The following is a 16,574-nucleotide window of genomic DNA, read 5'->3' as shown; positions in this document are numbered from 1 at the left end:
ATGGAAAGGATTTTATGTTTACTTAACATTTTGGTGATAATGACCAAGCCTAGTGCACTCAGTTTTGTTGACTACTGTATGATAGAGGAGGTCCAGATCGATGTAAGGTTGGTCTGAGAGGTCTATGATAAAAATGAGAAAGCCAATACCATAAATCTTAAAAGCTCTTTTAGCCATCTTGCAGCGGTTTTGAGATGATCCCTGACTTCAGATAGTCAGTTTCCTGTAGAAGGGGTCAACAATTATTACTACTAAAATTCAGATGTACGTAATTAAGTACATCATTTAAGGCCAATGGCTGGAGAGAATTGTTTTAAAATTATGTTTAAATTGTGCTTGACTGAGCGAGACCATGGGGATCACCCTATGGTCGCAAAGTGATGTGCTCCAAGTGTGGGAAAACAACAATACGCATGCCCAAAGCCTTCGGCACAAATCTAATGCCAAGTGAGGCTGATTGCCTATTGCCCCACTGCAATTTCATTTGTTATTTACAAGTACTGCTGTCATCATTTCAGTTGCCAGAAGTTAGTATTTCTTTTTAAGAGCAGAGCAGCTGCATTCACCATGAACAAAGTGGATTATCTTCTACAGCACAATTTGAAAGTCTGCCTTTTGAAGACAAACTTGGGAATAAAAGCCTTGATGCCAACCCAAATGAAAGCTCATACAAGCAGGCAATTGAGCAGTATAACAGTAAGTTGAGGAGAACAGGTACATGCTCAGTCAGATTATTACCTGAATTTAATATTCTGGTTTTGAATCCGTAGAAGAAGTAGTAAAATCCGAAGTACTTGTTGTTGCTACAAGACATGATGACATGCTAAGATGCTCAACAGAAAATATAGCTTATAAAAAACAAGCACTGTAACCAGTGATGAACTGCAGAAAGAGATGGAGGTGACCCCAATGGAAGCTCAGACCAGAGCAGATGGATGATGTCTCCAGTGACAGTGAAAGTAGCAGCAGCCAAATGTAACTCAGTACAACTACCAGAGTTCCTTGATCAGCTAAGTGAACATTATTTTAAAGTTCAAGTATAATGACAATCCAGCCACAACTCCATGAATGCTCTTTGTCCAGTGTTGTGCGTTGTGGGTCATGCAGACGTTCCAACCATATCACAGTCTCCAAACTGCATGTATTTAAGTGGGCTGCATTAAAAATCTTATATATGGGAAACACTGCATCTGAAATGACTTGCTGTTCCACATTTGAGGGCAATGTCTGCTGTATAAAGACAGAAAAAAGCTGCAGTGGTGCGTAAGGTCAGATGCACGATGCAGACTTCAGCAGTGGGAACCAACACATCAACACTGCATTGTGTAACATGGCATTGCATGACCTTGATCAATTTTGAACGATTTCAATGTTTCATGTGGTGTGTCTTTTCATGTACCGATGTGTGTGAGGGAAACAAGGGGAAAAAAAGAGAGAGAAATTGGTGGATGGACAGGGTCACAGAGGATCAGAGAGACACAGAGGGGGAAATTAGATTGTTTATATGTGTCAATGATCAATGTGACCAAGGCAGGTTAGGACTTTTTTCCAGGAGACCAGCAATTAATCAATCAAACTTAGGAGCTCAATAGTTCTCCAAGCTCTGATTCTGCTGAGGAGACATCTTTACTACTCCTCTTCTCCTTCTGCTCTCCTTCTCTCATCTCCTTCTCCCCTCCACTCTGCCGAATGAGACAGTGACAGATCGGTGAGGTAAAAGGCCATAGATCAGGGTGGTACTAACGTCATAGCCTGATAGATGGACTCCACTCCGTATCTCATGGCGAACTCATCCACTATCTCCTGAGACACGTCGTCAAAGTAGACCTTCCACGCCTCGTCCCCTTTCACCTGCGGGATCTTCACTACCCCGTTGTTCTTCACCTCGGTCAGGCAGTGGAACAGGTTCTGTGAGTGGCACGAGAGATAAGACGCAACAGGTTACGGTGATGGAGCACGGTGTCACAACAAGTAATAAAAAAGATTTTTTTTTTTTTTTTGTGCAATGTATGGCAGCAAATCCAGACCCTTATCACAGCTGGAGATATGTTTGTGCATTGCAGTGCAGTGACTATTATCCTGGTAGTTTGCTTTCCAGTGTAGTCATAACAATTTCTTCAATAACTGTCTTTAAAAACTTAATGCTTATGTCCCCAAAGATGATGACTGTAATTTTGATTAATGTTGGATCACATTATGATGGTTACCTCATGTAAACAGGTATACTGGCCGTGGGGAGGGACCACGTTCTCCTCCCCTTTCATCTCCACGCTGATCTTGAGTCTAATGGCACCAGATACAGCAGACTTGTCTGTCCTCTTATCTGTAACACACAACCTGAATTAGTCATAGCTGGAAATAAACTGAAAAGTATCTATTAGTTTCAAGCCACATCTTTGCTACGTACATGTAGGTTGACGTTTTTTAAATCCACAAAATAATAATGTAATGTTAAAGAAACATTTTTGGCTGGAACCCAACAGCGGGCTCAGTCCTATAAACATGAATGTCTGTCACTGAGTGACTGACTGATAAAGTTAGAGGTCAGCCTGCCGAGTGTTTTAGTTTCCCCATTGGTCGTGGCTCAAAATGTTGTCAACTTAGCGCCTTTGTTGCTAGATTTCCTGACTTTTCAGACCCCTTTAGTGCCTCTGTTTTTTGTTTGTCAAAAATGCAAGTAGCAACAAATCTAGTGACTTTTTGGACAATACTTAGATACTTTCCGGGGTACAGGCCAAAATCACAGTGCACTCTATATCTTTAATTTGTGTTAGGTGATTTTGTCAGACATCATCATATTTATAAAATCAGTTTTTTAACAGTACAGGGTTGCGTTTCAGTACACGTCTTTCTGTTGTCAGACCTGTTCCATTGTCTGACAACAGAAACACGTATACATGAGAACAGCTTGGTTGAAAATTTGGTTGTGTTAAAATACTGAATATGTGAGCACAGAGAGTAGGAGAGAAGCAGACAGATAAAGGGTCAAAACCACCTGACACCAGGCAGAATGCAAAAATGACGCAGTTCAGCCATATACTAGGTTTTACCTAGTCTTGTTAGTCAGTAATGAGTAAATTAGCCTCTCTGTTTTCTTCATCCTGGATGATGCAGTACAGTTACTATCCACTATGAAGACTAGACTAGATTTCTAGTTATTTCTCTGTGTAGCTTTCTAAATTGTGCATCACTGGGTTTGAGTTCAAATTGTTCTCACAATATCAGATGGTGGAACAAGTGAGAGATTTACAACATTCAGTTAAAAGGAGAAAAAGCTCAAGCACATAAGAAGTGACCCCACTCAGCGATACAATGTACAATTCAATAAACAACATTATTGTCCACCTCAGTAGAAATCTGTCCTTGACCACACCATGGCAGCATGACATATAAAACACTAAGAGATTAAAAACAAAGGACATTAATGACATCACCTGATACACAAAACATTAATGACAAGAGACATTAATGGCATGACATCATGTCCTGGAAAACATGAATGACATCATATCTATGAACCCAGCCATGCAGTTTCTCCATTTACAAGAAAAAATTCTTGCATTAACAATATCACCCTTAACACATGTATATACACACATACAGGCACAAAGACACACAACTGCAGGTAAACACACTGCTGACAGCCCAGAGAGCTAATGATTTTACAGCTGCAGGTGTTTGTCACCGACTTTAAATACCCCCCCCCCGCCCCCGCCCCGCCCCTCTGTGCTCTTACATTCTGTACAATTCATCTCATCTGTGTCAAATGAGTGAAATTTTCTGCTACAGTTACTTGGTCAAGAGACAGACAAGTGAAAAATAATAATGTGACAAAGCGACAGAGACTAGCGCTGTAAACGCAAAAGCCCAGATTGAAGAGGAGCTGAAGAGGCTTAGAGAGGAGAGCAGCTGGAGGGGGGACACCCACACCAGTAAAGGCCTGTTTAGGCATTCATTGTGGACATTTAAAAAGGCACAGAGCAGCAGCAGTGGGCAGGGGTCACTATTACCACAAATTGCTTCCTTTTAGCTAGAGAGGCAAACAGAGACAGCACCCGCCAGTCATAATACTTCAACAGAAGTGGGAGCTCCCATTACGCCGCCATTCAACCTCACGTAGCATGGTGAACCCAGTGATGTATGAGAAGAAACCGTGAAAGACCCTGCATCAACAGAACCACAGGTCTTCTTGGTACAAAGACTGTAATGATGCCCTGAGCTGGACCACACTTTCTATGAGCATTCATCCTCATATCCTGTCAGTGGTGACAGTGTAACGGGCTATGTAGAGGAGGAGAAAACGAGTATCAATAGCTATCAATACTGTAAGTTGGAAATGAAAGTCTGGTCACTGTGGGTCAATCTCAGAAAATACAGGATCCTATAGTGATGAAAACAAAGGATCAAATATGTATAAAATGCTACCTATATAACTTGACCCGAGCATTTCCACTGCATTATTGCTTCTTAATAAAAGTAGTCATATCAGCACATATCGGCGAATATATGCGCCGATACCACGCCAATATCGGCCGATAAAATCGGCCAACCGATCAGATATCAGGCGGGCTCTATTTGCCATTACACAACTTGATAGCCTGTGAAATCTCGCAACTTTCAAACTCCACAACCCAATTTGTAACATAGGGTTCTGTTACAAACTGCTGCTATGCCAAGCTTAAATGACCCGATGACATCACTGTGACATAATCAGTGTTATTTTCTCTCACTTGACAAAGCTCTTCCGGAGGCACGGCAGAGATTACACAACTGTTTTCATAGGCTAAGTGAATGATGATTAAAGAAATAAAAGTAAACCAACATTCACGTGTAAAATTAGTGGACAGCTCCTTTAATCATGAATTAAAAATTATAATTTTGCCAAGCCTGTTTCTTATTTAGGGAAAATTTTTGTGTGGCTGCATTTGTTAAACAAGTTCGGCTATTTTTGTTACATGGAGCATTTTGTAGAAAAAACATATTTATATTCCTCAAATTAAGGTAGTGAATCCTTGACTGTAAAGGCATTAGTATCGAACAATTTGAAACCATTACTAGCCCTGATAATAACAGAGTCCCCCAGACGTCTTGTTTAAAACCATAACTGTATCTGAATAAGTGCCATAATATCTACCACCATGTCAATAAGTCAGTATCTCATTTGTGAAAAGATACTCAGCTAAAATGGATATCATACCTAGATTGTACCAAACATCCATCTCTCCGCTGAGAGTGCGGACCTCGATGATGGTCTGGCCCAGGAAATCATCTGACTCACGCTTGAAGTGCTGCTTCACCCGTGATTTGATGTCATCGTCTTCATCCCACACACGCACCTTGATGCGGTCAGTGGCATTGTGACATTCACTGCAAGTTGGAGGATGATTATGCCAGGTCAATCACAACATGAACAACAACATAAATAGCAAAAGCTTATTCAGTGACAGCTCGTTGGGCTGAGATATTCAGTGGAGCAGAATGACAAGTCAAATGCACAATTCAAGCATAAATCTAAGTTCAGAGACACACAGTTCCCGACCCTTTCCAAAGTAACATATGGAGAACAATTCTTGCCTGGATTCAAATGAGAGAATGTGTGTATTTGTGTATATTTGTGTATTTGTGTGCTCTCACGGATGGGTATGAGTGAGTGTGCATGCCTACAATGTGATTGTGGAGAAAGGCTCTCTGCCTGGCAGGAAGAATTACCCCAAGACACTGAATGACCTTTACTGTGCATCTTTGTATTTTTATTCTCTCCCAGTGCCTACTGAGATCATCAGGAAAGAGCTGAACGTTTCACAAGAATGACTGTGTAGCATTCACAGTGAAAGCTTCATGTCCATCTCTCTGGTCCTCCTTGCATTAATGCGGCTGGCAGACATTTCACAATAATGACACTGCTGAATAGAACAGAGGTGGCCAAAGCACTTAGCTTCAGATGGGGTCAGACTGTTTGGCTCTGGAATTAAAATTGACAGATTACATTTTGTTTTAACGACATCTTGGGTGTGACAGCCAGAGAAACAGTGTCTGCAGTATTTTTTTTTAAATAATCCCTTTCTGGGGGAAGCACTGGTCGCTGCTGCTGCTGCTGCATTAGTCCAGGACTTTACTCTCTGCCAAGCACACAGTAATGTACCGCTCTATTAATCTACATCCCTGTAGTAATGGGAAAGAGTTTCATTATAGCCACCACTGGAGTCTCATTACAGGTGTGCAGCTTTGTCTCTAACTGGCGTAGGACACACACAAACACATACAGATTAAATGTCAGTAGCACACACGTCTCTATGAGTTTTCTAAAATGATATCAAAATATTATTAATAACTGTTAAAGCATAAATTCCGGATTTACATTTTGAGAAGGGAAAGTAAAATATATGGATACTAAATAGTATTCTTCACTATTTATAATGTAATAATACTCTCACATTTTAATAACAATTTCTCACATGGATATCAGATAGAATTATAACCAGAAACCTCCAGAGGAGTGATGCTGGGAAACTAAAAACAAACAAAAACCAAACAAAAAATGCCATTAGCTGCTCTCCCTTTGGTTGAAGTCAACATGTCAAACACTCCCTGACCCTGTCACCATAAACAAAGGATTACAGTTTAAAAGAAAAGAAATGCCCAATCAGTTGGGACCAGACCTGGGATAAATTATGTGCTTACATCATTTTTTATGGGGTAGGCAGAGCATGCCTCGTACAGGCTACACAAAGGCTCCAATTTTCAACATTTTCATAGCTATTCATTTAGGCGTCAAGTAAATGTTCCAGGTGTTCCACTTACAACCATTCATCACAATCTACTTGCTGACTTTCTGGATACATTAAACTGATTCATTAGTGCCCAATAAAGTTTTGCCACTGTGTGGGGAAAAACCAAAACCAACATAAAATTAGGCAGAGGTGGAGCAGTAACCAGCAGACTGAGTGGTGATAATCATGTGGTAATTGCATACCTACACCGACCAAGGAGAACAACTTGGGCTAAAAAGCAAAGGGACATAAACCTGCACACAATGGAGAAACCATACAGAATGAGAAGTGCCTCTTAAGCACTAAAGCTCTGAAGGATTTATTTTGTTGTTGAAACAACAGGGTTAAGACCTGTGTTGTCCCCATTGATAGATACCATCGTAAAGCTGTGTTTAGCAGAGTGTGGATCCACAAAATCTCTGCAGGGCAGCTGGTGTGTAACATGTCATAACCGATAGTAATTTCCTGAGCAACTGAGTCATTTAATTTAAAATAAATAAATAAATAAAAACCTTCTATTTACTAATGCTTTAAGATTGTCTTGAACAGATCATCTTTATGCTTGGTGGGGATAATCTGGTCAGATAGAGTAAAATAAATAAAGAGCACTCACAAGTTGAATTTCTCATCCCAGACTGGGTTGAGGTTGCCAAAGATGGTCTTCGTCCTGCGTTTGGTCTTTCCCACCTGGACGGTTACGTAAGGATCGCTGGAGCCAGTTTTATCCTTGGCCTGTAAGCCCTGTGCACTCATGACTGGAGACAAGACAGGGTTGGAAAAGAGTGAAGAGCCATAATAAACACTGCAGGCAACACACAGTATCTGATCATCTTAAGGTTTAGAAAATTTGATTTCATACTTGGAAGGTCACTTGTTCCAAACTTAATTATAACATAACTGATCTATAACTTAATTCACTCAATTCTCAGGAGTATATCATATTTGGAAGTCAAAACCAGGAAGCACTGGGATGGTGGATGAGGTTTTACAGAAGTCTCTCAATCTTAGTCATGAATCTGCCTCTATATTTTTATTTTGGTGTTTATTAGTCAGTTGCCTGAATTTTATTTATTTGGTTGTTTGCTTGGTTCCAATTTAAAAAGCAAGGCCCTGCCACACTGCCTCCACTTCCTACAACAACTTTGTACACTTGCCAAAAGCTGAGGCAACAAAGCTGCTCTTTGGTTCAATGACAATAGCCATTATTCATCTTTTTTGGATATGCTCAGTATCTCTATGATTTATCTATTATTGCAACGAGGCTAACGGTAGATTCCACCCCCATGTGTGTGCCTGCTGCTTCATAATGTCCATGCTGAGCAAAGACTTGGCTTCAAAGAAAGATCAGTGATTCAGAATCTTATTTCCACACACAGAGAGGAAGGTGCAGAGGAGAGACAGTAGTAATTCACAGCGCCATAAAAGGGAAAACGGACACTGGGGCATTAAATATGCATAAGTGACAGCCTAAATAATTCAGGGTACATATATATCCTTCAGTTCAATGCTGACTGGAGTAGGTAGGCAGGATATAGAGGTTTCAAGGGCCATGGCCTGCTTGCTCCAGGAGTACTAAAAATCAAATGCCTCCTGTAGTAAAGGAGGGGTCTGAGAGAGCCACATGTATGTATATATAAAGGGTTCAGTAAGCTTAAAACGAAGGGTTTGTTGGGTCATCCAGCAGTGTCTGAACCCCCTCCACCACACCTTTTCATGTAGGAATTGTGGCGGCTGCATCCAACATTTTGTCTTAAAAAAGTCAACAATCCAACACCAATACCGACTTTCCTGTAATGTAGCAATTGGCTGTGTGGCGAAGTGGTGAGAAAGTAAGCAGGGTTTGCACTTTCACTCTCTCTCTCACTCTTTATTTATTTTTCGCATAATTATCTCTGTCATATTTCCTTTGTGCAAATAAGTGAAGACTGAAATGTGTGAGCCGTTAGCTCCATATGAACAATTATCACATCTTACTACTCTGTATGAAGGCTGGATTTTGGTCCTGCCTTCAAGTGCGGTTTGATGTTGAGCATACCCCCCACCTTAAGTAAAGTGGGAGCAGAGTTGTGGTTTGATAGTATTTCAACCCAGTGCTGAATCTACTGAACATATTCAAATCCCCTCTGATCCTTTAATGAATACAACTGGATTTAAGTTTTCTTAATTCAAAGCATTCTAACTAGGTTTTGCATGACCACTAGAAAGGTTTATATATAGCTTTTTGTAAGCAAAAAAAAAAAAGAGAAAAGATGAATGACTTGCTAAGAGATTTGCTGGGCCTAGGGTACATTGCAGTACAAGTATTTTGCCAACTTAAAACCATTAATTGATTTTTACTTGTTTAAATTCAAAATATACATATGTCATTGCTGCTGATGCATATGTGAAGCACAAAATATACTATAATACAAGAACTAAAGAACAAGAGGTGAGAAAAGTGAAAAACTTTCTATTGATTAGAGAAGAGCAGAGTAAGAAAGAGGGCATACCCAGAAGCATAAACAGATAAAGTATAGTTATGGTGTGAAGCATGGTCACTGAACAGACGAGACTGGGTGCATGTTTTCCCAATTAATACAGTGACCTCAGGGTGCGTTTGAGCCCGGCTTTTAAAAAGTGTAATGAAAATATAACTCAAAAGAAAATGCGTGTAAGACTGTGGAAGATAATATGAGTAAAGAAAAACACAGTAGATAACATATACACTTCCTCATTGCATGTTTGACAGTGTGGTGATTAGTGCTTTTACAGTAACAGAATTAGTGATTAGCAGAGATTTTAAAATAGCTGATTATAGTGTGTCTGATCTGAAGGTTAATATTTACTGCCAGGCCTTGTAGTGTTCACATTCACCAGATATATAGGATCTCACGGTCACTGTCGGAGCTAATGCCAGTTTTTGTTTATCTTATGAATGATAAATAAATAACAACTCAATAACTACAGTCTAAAATGGGGCGTTCAATAAGCCCCCGGGAAATTGACCAAGGCAACCCTGGATCTTTCTCACATCTCTCTGACTTTCCTGTACCTTTCTTTTTAAATTTATCTCCTCTTTCTTCTTCTCTTCCTCTCTTGCACTCTTTTCCATCTCTCATCTAATTCTTTACCTCTCCATCTTTATTTGTCTCCCTCTCTGTTTCTATTTCTCTCCACTGTGAGACACAGCGAGAAATGGTGGGCAATAAACTGGCACCCTGGCACTGATACCACACTGATAAATTAGAGTCCAGGTTTGAAACATTACCTTCTAACCTTCTTTGAGTAGCCAGTTAACTTGATGAGTAAATGAGCAAATCTATAAACGTTTAGAACGTACATATCATGTGTAAATATGATAATGATTTAATTTCATGATATATATATATATATATATACATATATATACACACACATATGGCATACACATCAGTCATACTTTATTTGTATAGCACTTTTCATACGAACAATGTAACCCAAAGTGCTTACAAATATATATATATATATGCAGAATATATTCATACATATTCTTCTTAAGTTAATGGTTTTGTAATAGATGTTAATGTTAATGACACTAATATGAACACTGGAAAATTAGGTGGTGTGGCAGCAAAGAAACATAAAACAGGGATAGGGATGTCAACAGAGGTTATGTAATCAAAGTGTGTATTAAAAATAACACCAAAATGAGACTTAAATATGTACATGGAGTCAGATTTATTCCCTTTCACTAACAGGGCTGGTAAACAAAGACAAAAGAGGTTAGGTAAGAAAAGGAAGAACATTGGTTCTTATTAATTTTCCTTTTGGGTAAACTGAAAAGTAAAAATGTTAGGTCTGACTTGTTAAATGCACTTAACCATTATGTAACCCAAAGAACTAATAGTTCCCCCAAAAAGGAGTCTAAAAAAAATCCCCAAATTACTTTCTTTCTGATCGTTGCTTTGTACTGTACTGTCAAACTGCACTCAGGGGTATGACATTTCGATTGGCACCTCAGAAAGAACTTAAGGTGCAGCTCTGGAGGGCTCATTTCCAAACTACACTGAACAAAGTTCTTTCAGCATATCTGTACAACCATATATCAGAATTAGCATGCTAGTGAACTGCAAAAAAGACATGAAGATCTCTGTCAGCTGCAGCAAGTACTCTTCTACTCTAATAATAAGTCATCACACCCTCTTTACTACAGCCTCTCAGACGCTTTGTATTTACTGTGCCACTGTTTAATATTTGGCAAGCATTCTTGCAACCTGATAAGCTCTCTCACTGCCCAACTTGTATTTTGTTTTCATTACAACTACATGTCACAGACTGAGCTCCTATTTAAAATTCATTCAGTTATTAAAAACAGGTCATTTTCTTGGTGAATTAGTCGAGTAGACAGTAGATGAGTAATAATTTGTGTCCTGAGTTCACAAGTATGTGACGACCAAAATAATCTTTAATTACTGCCCACAAAACAATAATGCAACCTTCACGGCATTATCAACAAATTACTTCTCCCCAGTCCAGCTGATCAAATTCAGTTTCTATTTCTAAGTAAACTTACATTTCTGTTTGTGGCTCCATGTCAGCTCTTAATGAGCAAGACCTTAAGGCTAATAACAAATAAATATTAATCAGAATAACAATGTTTGTGATTTAAAATGAGATTGACTTGTAATGACAGTTTTGTTGATTTGGACTCAGAGGACTGAGTAGAATGTTAAAGGTCGTTGTCCAAAAGGTTAAGGGTCACTTGCAGCAGTATCAGGGCATTGCTAGTTACAAACCATTTGTCAGTATTTGGCTGACTGATTAATATGCAACTAAAGCTAATAAAAACAAAGTCATATCATAATTAACAGATTCTATTATGACGTCATTCTAAATTAAAATTAATTGAAGACACTTTCTGATGGCATCAAAAAAAACTAGACTAACCTGTGATGCTGATTTTGGCGGACCATTTGGAGGTCCCATCGAGCACAGCCTGCTTGGCTGTCTTCAGGTGGCTGGTGAAGTCCTCTTTGGAGACGTGGAACATCTCCTGGATCACCTCAAACACTTCAGGACGGTTCTTCTCCCTTATCTTCATGCGCTCCTTCATAGCCATGATGATATTCTGGGTCTTGTCCTCCGCCCCGTGTTTGGAGCTCTTCTCCACAGCCCCTGCAACAAGCAAAGGGTGACACAGTGATTAGCTTCACTAGTCTGTATATCTAACACTCGGGTATTAGAATAAAAGTGGTCATGCATCACAGTGCCAGGGCATCTATCATATGTATTCATCACATTTCTTATAGTTTCATTTTTTTTTAATAACTAAGATTAGCTCACTTTCTTTTTTTTGTCCTAAATACTGCATCTCTACTTGTGGGTGAAGAGTGTACAACACAGTGTTAAAGCATCCGGCACCTAATCAGATCTAATTTATGTCACTACGACTCTACACACTACGACTGCGTGAGCATGTGTGGGAGAAATTCTTGTGTCTTCATTTATGTGAATGTGCCTGTGAGACAAAGGAGGCACATGTGAAGGTCCGTATCTGTATCAGCGTCATGTATCTGCAGTGCAGATCAAAACGTGATAAAAATGAATCCAGTCTGAACTATAAAAAGCGGTTATGCTAGACTAAAACCGTTATAAAAAGCTGACTTTTACAACAGTCAGGGTGCAGCTAATCCACTTAAGGTGTGCAAGGATTGCCGTGAGGATCATCCTGAAGCCTGCATGTCACATTGTTCACATTAGTCTACGCTGTAACAACGGGGGTGAGCTTGATTGAAAAAGCAGATTGGAGACTGGAGTGAGTGCAAGTGACTGACTGAGTAGAGTAAATACTCCACATCATTTGTAGTAATGAGTGTAGGGAGATATATAATATTTATAACATAACGTACATCCCCCTAACAACATGTGTACTATAGGCTGTACAGTATAGTGTTCTAATCTGAAAATATTACAATGAAGTACCATTCTGTGTGTGGTTTAATCATGTGAGGCTATAAGATCTTAAATTTACATCAAGCATGTAGCAGAATGAAAATCAATGTAGCTTATTAAGAATATTTTTTTCTATAAGATGCTGTTAAGGCCACAAAACATACTTGCTCGCTCTCACACACACACACACACACACACACACACACACACACACACAGATGATGTACACATGATACATAAATAGATTTACTTCCTTACTTTGTAAACAATCTGCATTGAGCAGGTCCTGGCACTTCTCATGACATTTAACACCACACTCTGAGCAGCGCATGCCCTGACGGGCAATGCCCCACAGCAACCCCTCACACTCATGGCAGTAGGTGGGTGCAGTTGCTGTCCACACCTCGAAGTTATGGGGTGTTGTGGATGAAATTGGGTAGATCAAGGCCTGGAGAGTCTTCTTGAAGACGTGTAGTTTCTGAAAAAAGAGAGGGTATTGAAAAAAGTGCAAGAATAACTGGGGTAAAGAAAAAGATGTGCGGATGAGAGAAATAGAGGAGGTATGGCTGATGTTGTTAAACTCTCATGGCACCATGAGTAAAAATAAGATTTAATAACAACTTCAAAAGTTAATAAAAAAAACAAAGTTTGCTCTTAAATTGCTTTTCACAAACATTCAATAGATGTTGAGATCAAGAGAAATACTTTTCCACCTGCTGAGGGATTGGCCAGATATAATTTGTTTTAGTCAAAGTTTATAAGATTCACAGAGACATTGCCACGGTAGGCTTAATTCAAACTATTCTGCATCTGAGATTTTACACAGTTCTGCATTAATCTTGGGAATTACACAGTATAACTTTTCTAAACTGCAGCTATCATTTATCAGTACTGCAGCATTTTTCAAGCTTTCTTGGAGAAAGGGATCTAACAGATTACATTATTCCAAGAGATAACATGAAGGAGGCTTTGTTGATCCTTTTCTGACTACCTTATCATCAATGGAGAAGTCAGCTGTATGAGAGTAAATCAGACTTGTATCTCATTAAGCTTAGATTAACAGCATCCTTAGCCCAGAGGCTTTGCTCACATAGAGTGGTTTACTGACGAAATCTCCCTCAGACCAAATACTAAAGTCGACTAGAGGCCTGTCTAGACTGATTGCTGTGTAACAGAAGCCTCTTCAAATTGAATGCTTTACTGCAGCAGCCCTTCCATCCACAAGGACCGGAAAAAGGGCCAGGACTTGCCAATTCTTGAAGGCAGAATCAATGGATGCTGTAAATAAGGTTTTTAAAAGTGAGCATTATCCAGATTGAGAGAGAGAGCGCAAGCGAGAGGGAAAGTGACAGAAAAAGAGAAGGAGATGTATGGCGGTTAAAATAAATCTAGAGAGGTACTTGCACTCCACTTCTACTGCGCTCCACTCCTCACCCCTTCTCCTCCACCCCCCCCCCCCCCCCCCGCTTGCTGTCAGCCCCCCGTCTGTTGACAATGTGCTTTAACACCTGAACAGCAGCTCTGCACTTTACCACAAAGACTACAGCACGGCCCACTCAGACACGCACACAGACACAAATACACACAAGCGCAGAGATGATTAAATGACACCAGATGACAGTACAGCAAGGCTATCTAACATCGTGAGACTTTGCTGCAACAGAGAGGCTGCTGAACCTTGGAGGACCTTTGATGACACTCATAGGGAGACAGAGATTTCCCTTTTAATCTGAGGACGATGAGATAAAGCAGATGTCTGAGATTTATCCACAACTTAGGCATGAGTTAGACCAGGGCCACAACCAGAGGCATTCTCCTCCTCAAATTTTATACTAAACTGTCTAATTCTGACAAAGCCTGCAAGAGATGAGTGAGCCAAAATGTCTATGATGTGGGAAACTGCAGAGACCTCGCAGTTCCAGCTTTTATCAGTAAATTGATTTATCTTGGCCTTTATTTTACCAGGCGACTAAACATTTTAAATGGTCCTACGCATGTGAAATGTAGAACAAATTTTCTGCCTAAGCATTCTTTGACCATTGCATGAGTAATATTTTACTACTGATTTCATTTCCACAGTCTACTTCTGTCTTTTGAAAATTCCCTCCCTCCAAGTCCTCACTGTCAGCCCTGACACCGCATGTCACACTGCGCTGCCTGTGTGGGGAGAGCGCTGCATGTGTGACTCTTATGTGATACTCTGCGAGGTAACCCTGGTGATTTTGTGCAAGACACTGCTAGATTTGATTGACAGCCGCAGCCTCCGCCTGAGAGAAACACGACAGAGCTGAATCTAATCTCTCCTCCTCCTTTCCAATTTCACCACCTATTGTCCTTGTCAGCCACTTCATTGACAGTGCCATCCTCCTCAGCTTCTTCCAACCCTCTACACCTCGAAACCTTTGCGTTAACCATGTTACAATTTCAGTCCTAACAAAGAATCCACATGACCTGGGCATTAAATTTAGACAATGAAAATATTTTAAACCTAATATGCTTATATGTTTAGCAAGATTCACAGAACTAAAAAAAATGACACAGGAAAGCATTTTAAAATCAGTGCAGTCTATTTTGCTGCTAACAACCAGCCTGATGGTGAATGGTGAATGCTGATGTGAACTGACTTAAAGCAACACATCACATTTTATTTCCAGATACTCCTTGACCTGTGTCAGATCGCGGCTTCCTTCTTCCTTTGTACAAGTGAGTCCCTGCCTTTGTCTCAGCAGGTAAGCATGGACCCAGTTTATGTTGACAGTCGCAGTTAAAAGTCTCTGGTGCTCAGATCACTGAGCGGACACACGGGCCGTTAGCCGGCCCACACATAATGTTCCTTTCTGCTCTAAAAAGCAGATACATGGGAGACATGACTCAGAAAGAGAACGGCATCGAGAGGGAGGTCTATACATCCACAGTGACAGAGTAAGGCAGTTTAATCTAATTAAAATGTATTAAGTTGAAAGAGGGGGAAAAAAACGTGGATGCAAGAAGGAAATGCTCTAAATAGATTCAAACATCTGTCCAGGGACCAGAGGGGGGATTGTTCAACATGGCTGCCTGATCAGTGAAATCAGGGCCAGGGGGATCATGGTGACAACTCGTCACTCTCTGCTCTGATCTTCTTTTATTCAATGCTCACTTCCATCCTTTTCTCACGCTCCTTTCCCCTGCCTAACTCCTCTACACTCTTAAACTACATATGGTCGTTTACTGAGTACTCGCGCAGTCCTCACAGGGAAGCACTCTCCTGGACTTAATGCAGTAGATAAAACTCTGACATCTGTTCGTCCTACTTAACAAGACTGCACAATCTGCATTTGCTCGGAACTCAGCTCCCCTCAACCCCCAATTACTAGATTCTTTCTTCTTTGCTCCTAATCAGAACACTGGACATCTATCCCTAAAGTTCAAGCCTTACTTGCCACGGCAACCCAAGAATCAGCTCCCTTCATACACCAATTAACACACTGCATCTATCACGTCATTTTTCCCTCATCTGGGACATGAGCTGTTCGTCCCTAAAGCTCCTTTAATCAAACCCATGGCTATTAGTAAGCGACCAAGCCCCTCTCACTTTGGGGCAACTGTGCATGTGTACCATGAGGACCAAGTCAAGTGTGTGAAATAGATAAGTGATATGAACAAGTACACAAATCAGTGCGCACAAATTGTGTGCCACGTCTCTTGTTCGAAAAGATGAAATATTTGTGCATGATGTACAGAGCACATTTAAATCTCGTAATCTTGTAGGCTTAGGCAGCCCCGTGTTGCACATAAGTGGATATGAAATTGTCTGCTTGTTTGTCTTGCTGAGAAACTGCTTTCTCCTGCTGTTTGCCTCCTCCTCAGTTTTCCCTCCGGGAGGGAAGAATTGCAATCAATTAATACAGAGCA

General features: G+C 40.3%; 1 protein-coding gene across 4 annotated transcripts in view; it reads right to left on the bottom strand.

The window, feature by feature from the left end:
* LOC130185048 (protein unc-13 homolog C) overlaps positions 1-16,574 on the bottom strand; it is a 124,323-nt gene that overhangs the window by 69,603 nt on the left and 38,146 nt on the right. For all 4 annotated transcript variants that reach the window (XM_056401388.1, XM_056401560.1, XM_056401307.1 and 1 more), the window contains 6 exons: positions 12,939-13,158; positions 11,676-11,903; positions 7,384-7,525; positions 5,198-5,367; positions 2,208-2,323; positions 1,745-1,908 (listed from right to left, as the gene is read on the bottom strand). In XM_056401388.1, coding sequence (XP_056257363.1) covers positions 1,745-1,908; positions 2,208-2,323; positions 5,198-5,367; positions 7,384-7,525; positions 11,676-11,903; positions 12,939-13,158 — 1,040 coding nt within the window. The remainder of the gene's footprint in view (positions 1-1,744; positions 1,909-2,207; positions 2,324-5,197; positions 5,368-7,383; positions 7,526-11,675; positions 11,904-12,938; positions 13,159-16,574) is intronic.

The sequence above is a fragment of the Seriola aureovittata genome, chromosome 1 (assembly GCF_021018895.1).
Source record: "Seriola aureovittata isolate HTS-2021-v1 ecotype China chromosome 1, ASM2101889v1, whole genome shotgun sequence".
Classification (NCBI taxonomy): domain Eukaryota; kingdom Metazoa; phylum Chordata; class Actinopteri; order Carangiformes; family Carangidae; genus Seriola; species Seriola aureovittata.
This window is presented reverse-complemented; position numbering and strand designations above follow the sequence as displayed.